The following is an 8937-nucleotide window of genomic DNA, read 5'->3' on the forward strand; positions in this document are numbered from 1 at the left end:
ACATCCATGTTTATTGTGGCTTTGTTCACAATAGCAAGGAGTTGGAAACAACCTAAGTGCCCATCAACAAATGAATGGATAGAGAAGCTTTGGTATATTCACACAATGGAATACTATGCTGCATTCAAAAACAAGAAACACATGCAATATTATTCAAAATGGGTGACCCTGGAGGACATTATGCTGAGTGAGGTATCTCAGTCACAAAAGGACAAATACTGCATGGTGCCATTGTTGTAAAGCAGGACTGACCTCGGGGTTGGGAGGAGACTGAGAAAGGTGGGTTATACTGCACTGAAACAGATGAGGGAGAAAACTGTTTAAGAGGGATAAGTTATTAGATAGTTTTGTCATGACAGGAGTCCAGAGGGAAGACTGTATAGTGAGTGGAGTAGACCTGGGGGGGAAGGATTGTAAAACAATGAAAGAATTTTTCTTTTACTTTTCCAAGAGGACAGTGTACTGGGGGGAGGGTGGGGAGCGTAGAAAAGTGCAACAATGAATGAATGGAAATCCTAAGTCTCTGTAAATTTTCATTGAAATTAATAATGAATTTTTAAAATTAAAAAATAAAAAAAGAAATTACCTCCCCAAGTTCAGTAATAATTTACAAAATCATTGTACTTGCGTGCTGCACAGTATTCCATTGTGTGAATATACCATAACTTCTCAATCCATTCGTTTTTGGTTGGACATTTGGGCTCTTTCCATGTTCTTGCGATGATGGATAATGCTGCTATGATCATTGGTGTACCAATCTCCTTTTGTGCCTTAGTTCTCATTTTCTCAGGATATATTCCAAGTTATACAATAGCTGGGTCCTATGGAATTTCTATGTTCACCATTTTGAGGAAGTGCCAAATTGCATTCCAGAATGATTATACCATTTTACAATCCCATCAACAATGTATAAGAGTTCCTTTCTCCTCACATCCTCTTCAACATTTATTGCTTGCTATCTTGTTAAACTTTGCACTGTTACTGGAGATGGTACCTCACTGTGGTTCTGATTTACATCTTTCATTGTTATACAATCCACTCCAAGTTCACTTTACTATGCATTTTTCTGCAATCTTGTCATGAAAATAATACCTCATCATATATTCCTATTAAACAGTTTTCTCCCTCAATTGTTTCAATGCAGTATACATTATTTATCCCCTCTTTTCTTAGGTTACCCCCAACCCCGATGTCAGTCCCGTTTTACAACAGTGGCACTATGCAGTATTTGTCATTTTGTGACTGAGATATTTCACTCAGCATAATGTCCTACAGGGTCACCCATTTTGTATATTTCATGAGTTCTTTGTTTTTCAATGCAGCATAGTATTTCACTGTGTGAATATACCACAACTTCTCTATTCATTTGTTGATGGGCACTTGGGTTGTTTCCAACTCTTTGCTATTGTGAACAAAGCAGCAATAAACATGGGTGTGCATGTATTTGCTTGGGTAGCAGTTTTAGTTTCTTTAGGGTATATTCCCAGTAGGGAATTGCTGGGTCAAATAATATTTCTATTTGTAACTCTTTGAGAAAGTGCCATACTGCCTTCCATAGTGGCTGCACCATTTTACACTCTTACCAACAGTGAATAAGGGTTCCAGTTTTTCCACAACCTCGCCAGCATTTGCTGCTCTGCTGAATTTTGCTATTTTTACTGGGGAAAGATGGTATATACCTCATAGTTGTTTTTATATCAGTCTTTTTCTTCTGGAGTCCCAGGATTAAGTATTCTGTAACCTTTTAAGACTCTTGTCTGAGATGATATTGCCAAATGTTTATTCTCAGTCTGTAGGTTTTCTTTTCACCCTGTTAGAAAAGTTTTTGATGCAAACAAGGAAGTTCCCATGCATCAATTTTATCCTCTTCAGACTGCATTTCTGGTTGTATTTGGCAGTCTCTTTATATATTGGACTAGAACTTCTAAGCTTATCCCAATTTGTCTCTTATGAAGATATAAGATCCAAAAATCAATAGGATTCCTCTACAGCAACAAAGACAACTCAGAGAAGGAAATCAAGAAAGCAATACCATTTACAACAGCTAACCAGAAATGGAGATACTTGGGAGTGAACCTAACTAGAGATTCAAAAGACCTATACAAAGAAAACTACAGAGCATTTCTGTAAGACACAATAAAAGACCTAAACAAATGGAAAAATGTGCCGTGTTCATGAATAAGAAGATTCAATATTGTGAAAATGACAATCCTACCAAAAGCAATCTACATGTTCAATGCAATCCCAATCCAGGTAACAAATTAATTTTTAAAGGGGATTGAAAGGGAAATTAACAAATTCACTTGGAGAGACAAGAGACACCAAATAAGCAAAACACTTCTGAGAAGCAAAAATGAGGTTGGAGCTACAGCATTCCCTGACCTCAAAACCCACTACACAGCAGTAGTAACAGCATCGTATAGTATTGGTACAATGACAGACGTATAAAACAGAATTGAGAACCCAGGAATAGATCCAGCTATCTATGGTCAACTGATATTCAACAAGGAAATCAAAGCTATCAAATGGGGAAATGATAATCTCTTCAACAAATGGTGCTGGCAAAACTGGAGTCCACCTGCAGAAAGCTGAAACAGGATCCGCATCTCATACCATACACAAAAATCAACTCAAGGTGGATCAAAGACCTAGGAGTAAAGCCCAAAACCATAATATTCATAATACCATTTTTCTGCTGTTTGTAGCCTACTATTATAAAATCATGCCATATTACAAATTATTAAAAACTATGACTGTTTATTTTCCTAGGCCATTTTTGTGAACTGGTATTGCTAGAGTAAAAGGTATAGGCAATTTACATTTTGTGCATATCTGTGCATGTCTTTTCAGAAAAAAATCAGTAACTAACCCCTCATTAACAGTAAGAAAAGTACATTAAGAAAATACACTTTGAAATGACATTATCCTAGTTTTTAAAATATAAGTTTAAACAATCTTAAAATTATCAGACTTACAACATAAATCGAGGAACTACTTACCAAGACCTGTTACTACCATGGCCCCAAGATCAGCTACATAATTTCCTTTACGAAAGGTAGCCACTCGTCCACCCACGCGGTCCTTATAAAATTAAATCATCAAAACCATTAATTTTATTTCAACCATAATAATCTAACATGGTAACATCTTTGATTTCTGTCTTATAATGTAAAAAGAAAGTAGAGTTTGCAGGGAGTGCCGTAATAAAAAGCACTGTGGACAAAAAGAGCAAGAAAAGTATAATGACAATTATCTGAGTGAGAAGCAAGTAATGCATTGTATGTAAGAGGTAAATGATGAGCTGGGCAACAGTCAAGTCTTATTTAGTCACAGATACTATTGTCATCTCTCAATTTGCTCTAACAGTTACTGTACAGGATATGGGCAAGGGCACACAGAAAACGTATTTGCAAATTCTTTTGGCAATCTATAGCTTATTCAATGACATCATCACAAAACTACAGTGTCTCAGATTTATTTAAATTGGCTTAGCCATGATTACCTTAGATTTTAACCACATGAAGATGAAATAGGGTGTGTATTAAAGACTTTTGATGGAATTGGTCAGTTTCCCCATTCTACCAGGTTTAAATGGAGCAGGTTTAGCAGAAGATGGAATCTCATTATTAGCAAGGAAGCAGAGAATGCAGTACATGTCCTTTAAGGCCAGAGACTACTGTGCCAGACTAGGGACCTGCATGAGAGCAGATGCCAACAGAAACCAGAGAAAGATATGAAATAGAGTTGACTTAGGACTGCTGTCCCACAAAGACATAGACAAGTCCTTTGCCTAAGCTTGCTGGAAGACATCATAACTGGGAGGATTAATAGAGCATGGTAACACTGACATAAGTACCAATGTTGAAGGTCAAAAGGCCAGTGAGAAGCTGTCTTGACTGAGGAAATGTATCCTGCTGCCAACCTGAAATATAGCCTATTAACTTCCCTAATAAACCCCGTAACGTTGAGTATGGTTCTATGAGGTCTGTGTAACTACTGCAACAGATTTTAGAGCTAAGTAATAGAGTAGTATGATTGGTATTGGAATTAGCAGGTAAGAGACTGTGGAGCCCATGTCTGATCTTAGGAGAAATGGTTCTATATTATGGCTTTTGCTTATAGGGACTGTTGTCCTTTGTGAAGTTAGCAGAACTCAGATGCAGCTGTCTCCATGCCACTCTCACTGTTTACAGAAAAGTATCACATTTTCTTTGGGCCTCTTTATTTTTTTGCCCAACTGCCACATGCATATGAAACAAATACTTTGGCTCTGTGAAGCTCTATGACTCCTTAGTTTATTAAAATTATTTTCTTGTATTTTCATGAGGTCAGGTTTCTAGAACCCTACATAAAATTCTTACCCTGGCCTCCAGAAGTGTAACATCCATTCCAAAACTTTGTAACTGACGAGCCGCTGCCAAACCTGAGACTCCAGAGCCTATAATAATTACTTTTCCTGTCTTCTTAGCTAAAAGCAAAAAATAAAATGTATAATATTATATTGTAATTTAAGAGATTGTACTTTATTTTAAAATCACAAAAACTTCTGAGTTTCTAACATGTCCCACCATCTCACAGAAAAGAAAGTTCAGTTATTTTTAAAATTTGAAAAATATCTAAATAAAAATAGGAAATAATTAAAACACACATTTTAAGTCAATGCTAAGAATTAATAAATCAAATCTATTATCTTAAAATTTACTTTCTTTCCATCAGAGTCACGTATTCCAGTGTCAGGATCTTTAATATATTATGAATATTCTCCTTTTATTTACCTGAAAACTATGTAAGGACAGAGAGTTTGCATAATGAAATTATTTATTCTGGGTATAAGTTATTTCATATTAGCTCTACTTTGACAGTTTTAAATTATCATCTCTTCAAAAAAAAAATTTCTTTCTAAAAAATTTTTAAAGCACCAAAACTCAAACAAATAAAATGAGGGAACTGTGGTGGCCTAGTCAGTTAGGAGTTGCACTACTAAAGCTGCACTACTTGGAATCTATTAGTAGCTACACAGAAAGAAAAAAGGGCAAACTCCTCCTACATGACTTACATCCTCTGAAAACCCATTTGAGTGTCAGTTTCCAGAGTCTTAAATTAGCATCTCTTTCTGAAAATTTTTAAAGTATCAAAATAATAGTTGATTCTCAAAGTATTTCTACCTACAGATTCTCTGGCAGACATCAATACACTATAAGAGTAAATTATTATTTTAAAAGATACAGCAAGATAAAGAACTTGATCAGTAACAAAAGAAAATGAAACCTAATAAAATTTACTGTGCACTTATAAACCAAAAGTTAAAGAAAATGCACATTATAAAAACACTTTATTTTAAACTTGATTTTTAAGAGCATAAATTTAGGAATATTTTTACTCTAAATATAAAGATTTAAAAGTAAAAATAAAATGTTAATAACACTATGGATACAGAGTCCTGGAATTTACAACTTTAAATTATTTTTTTTATTTCTGAACTGAAAACGATAAAATTCACTAGTGAAGTCCTTACTTGGTAGAGGTTTTATCCTCTTATAGATGCCAAAGTTGATAAGGCCATGACGCTCTAAATAACTGTGAACTCGGTGGACAAGCACAGTATCACCTAAGGAATAAAGAAATTTTTTAAAGTCTATCTTTTTAACAGTTAAATATAAACTTCTTCTAAATCTTCTATTTCTCCATCTTGAAGTCATGATATATATCTCTTCCATACATTTCATATCATGGGACCCTTAGAACAGTGATTCTTAAAACTATTAACCTGTATAATGCATAATACCACTGTTACACAATAGGAATGAAACGTTGGGGGTGAGAGGAGAATAGGAAAACAGTGCATAATGAACACTGCACTGAAAAAGACAAAGGTAAGAACAGTCCAAAAGGAATGTCTGATTAGGCATTATATGTATGACAACAATCTGGAACAAGAGGTACACTGTAAAGTGGAGTGGGGGGATGGGATAGAGAGGGGGAGGGGAGAAAATGTGCAACAATGAATGAATAAAAATTTTTAAAAACAACAAAAAACTATTAGCCTCTGAGTTAGTAAAAATACATAAAGTCAACACTGCTCCACAGGGTAGAAAAGAAAAATCAGACATTTAAAAGTAGTTGTCATGTTCATTTATTTTTGGCAAAAACTTCACAAGAAGCTGGTATAAATCAGAAAGTGAAACAGCCAAGCCAATGAAGCACCAAACCTAGTTTTCTATGGGTCAAAATTCGGATCATAAATCTAGAAAATAATTTCATAAACTCATCTGCCAACACAATTTAAAGACCAAGAAAACGAATTTTTTAAAAAATGAGTTTCTAGAAGGCTCATTTGTGCACAGAATATAGTAAATAAAAACCGAAGTAGAAAACAACTGGATTATCAAACATGAAACTTAGAAGGATGTATTAACTTTCACAATCTAATCCCAAACTAGTTTATTGAATATATTACTCACTATTATATGGTGCTTCTAATTGTTGTAGAGTAGCTTCAAACGTCAGCTGAATCTTTGGATTATCTAACCACAACTGCAACTGCAATTAAATGACAGAAATTATATTATATACAAAAACACACATACCAATTACCAACTTTAAAATATATTTATTTTTTTCATTTAAGGTCTTAACTATGCACTATCCTTTCATTGAACAGTAAGGGTTCTTCCTGCAATATTATTCAAAATGGAGGACATTATGCTGAGTGAAACATCTCACTCACAAAGGGACAAATACTGCATGGTGCCACTGTTGTAGAATGGGACTGACATCAGGGTTGGGGTAAGACTGAGAAAAAACTGGATAAATTATGTATATTGTATTGAAACATATGAGGAAAAGAACAGATTAGAGGTGATATATGACTAAGTATTATGGTTAGCAAAGGAGTCCAGAATTAAGGTTGCATAGAGAAGTGTACTCGGTGGGGGGCGGGGGGAATGGATGAATTGTATACCAATGAAGGAATTTTTTTTTCTTTTCAAAGAGAGGCGCGAACTGGTGGGGAGGGGTGGGCAGAGAGAAAAGTGTAGCAATGAATGAATGGAAATCCAAAATCTCTGTAAATGTTTATTAAAATTAATAAAAATGGGGAAATAACCCCCCAAAAAATACCAATAAGGGTTCTATTTTTGATAAATCGATAAACTACAAATTATGTCTGATTAGTCAACTACTAAGGAAGCTAGAAAAATATTTCTTCTGAAAAAGAAAACTTAAGAGTGCCTAAGTCATTCAGTTAGTATAACACAAGTAGGACTTAAACCTAGAGTTTTATAAGGAGATACAGAGGAGAGAGTATCTGTAGGACCTAGCAATCAATTAGAAATGCAGAGGTGAGAGGAAAAAAAGGTGCCAGGGATAACTTCATTTCTGGTTCACACAACTAACTGAACTGGTGTGGCATGCACTGAGTGAGGATCAATGAAAGAAGAAAATCAATCGTGAGTTTACTTTCAAGACAACTGAGAGGAGATAGAAAAGATGCAAGATATAGTCAGAGCTCAAGAGGAGTGTGTGATCTAGAGTCATCTGCTTGTGGATGATATCTGAAGCCAAGCAGTTATCAGAGGGAGAGGAAAAACAGGGAAGAGGAGAAGATGAAAGGAGAGGACATCTCAGTCTAAGCCTTAACATCTCCCAGCTGGTTCATTCAACGATAAGAATTAAGGATAAATCTACGAAGCCATCATTGAAGATAACAACCATTCAGGTAAAGGGAAAGCTAGAATACTGTATTACTGAAGGCCAAGAGGGTAGTATGTTTAAAGAAGAAAGACATAATTACTTATTTTGAATACTTCTGAAAAATTAGTAAGACGAAGAATGAATGATTCTTCATATGAATTCAGTGACTCCTCATATGAATTTTTTTCAAATTCAACAACTCATCTCTAATAGTTGAGTTTCTCCAATAGTAACCAACATATAGCTGACCCTCTAGTGGGATCTCAGAGAGTGTAAATCGCACAGGATATCTTTCTCCTTAAAGGCAACTGGAAGTTTCGAGCTGTCTATCTTTAGGCTGGCAGCACAATTCCTTACCGATGAGGCAACAAGATCTCTCTTTCTTTAAATGAAATATATGCATTTGAAAAATTAAAGGAAAAACTTAAATACTACTGTAAGATCCTACCTAAAAACTAATAAAGACTGTTACACAGACAAGTTTGAACGATGAAGTCAATTGATTACATGTATATGTAAACTATATTAGAAGGGAATAGGCATATGCATCCTCTCCTTTTCTCTGTGGCCACTGCAAAGGTAAACAGAATCCCCAAATACATAGTAGATTCATGTTCCTTATCCCTCAACACAAATGTTTTTCCTTCTTCCATCCAACAAATAAAACTCAGATCACTAACACCAGATCAATAGACTCAAGATCACAGTTTTAAAATAAGAAGCAAAGGAAGTTCTCGCTCAACTGCTATTGGGTCAAAAAGGCATATATATATATATACTGAAATGATATCTCTGCACTACATTCATAACAGCTGAAATCACAACATAAAATTCTACTCTTTATCACCTCAAAGTACAATGAATATGTTCAGAATATACTGTGCTCTATTTTATAGCTAAAAAATTTTTACTAAATAAAGGACATGAAAGGAAAATTCACAGAATACAAAATAATAACTGAAAAAGGAGTTAATGTCAGTAATCAAAGAAAATTAAATGAAATGGGTATTTGTTTACTTTAATTGTTGTTGCTATGTGCCGTTGAGTTGCTTGCGACTCATAGCGACCCTATGTACAACAGCTCTAAACTCTGCTCTGTCCTGTGCCAATTGTACTGTCTCTGATGTTCCCATCCCAATTACCACAGTCACTGAATCAATCCACCTCATAGAGGGCCTTCCCCTCCTGCGCGGTCCTTCCACCCTCCCAAGCATGTTGTTCTTCTCCAAGGACAGGTCTCTCCTT

At 35.1% G+C, this 8937-nt stretch overlaps 1 protein-coding gene across 1 annotated transcript in view; it reads right to left on the bottom strand.

Moving 5' to 3' along the window:
* KDM1A (lysine (K)-specific demethylase 1A) overlaps window positions 1-8937 on the bottom strand; it is an 87770-nt gene that overhangs the window by 26881 nt on the left and 51952 nt on the right. The window contains exons 5-8 of the mRNA XM_006883664.1: window positions 6462-6540; window positions 5516-5608; window positions 4362-4468; window positions 3000-3081 (exon numbers count right to left, since the gene is read on the bottom strand). Of these exons, the coding sequence (XP_006883726.1) occupies window positions 3000-3081; window positions 4362-4468; window positions 5516-5608; window positions 6462-6540 (361 nt within the window). The remainder of the gene's footprint in view (window positions 1-2999; window positions 3082-4361; window positions 4469-5515; window positions 5609-6461; window positions 6541-8937) is intronic.

Source organism: Elephantulus edwardii, unplaced genomic scaffold (assembly GCF_000299155.1).
Source record: "Elephantulus edwardii isolate Elephantulus edwardi_28Jun2011 unplaced genomic scaffold, EleEdw1.0 scaffold00028, whole genome shotgun sequence".
NCBI classification, from domain to species: Eukaryota; Metazoa; Chordata; class Mammalia; order Macroscelidea; family Macroscelididae; genus Elephantulus; species Elephantulus edwardii.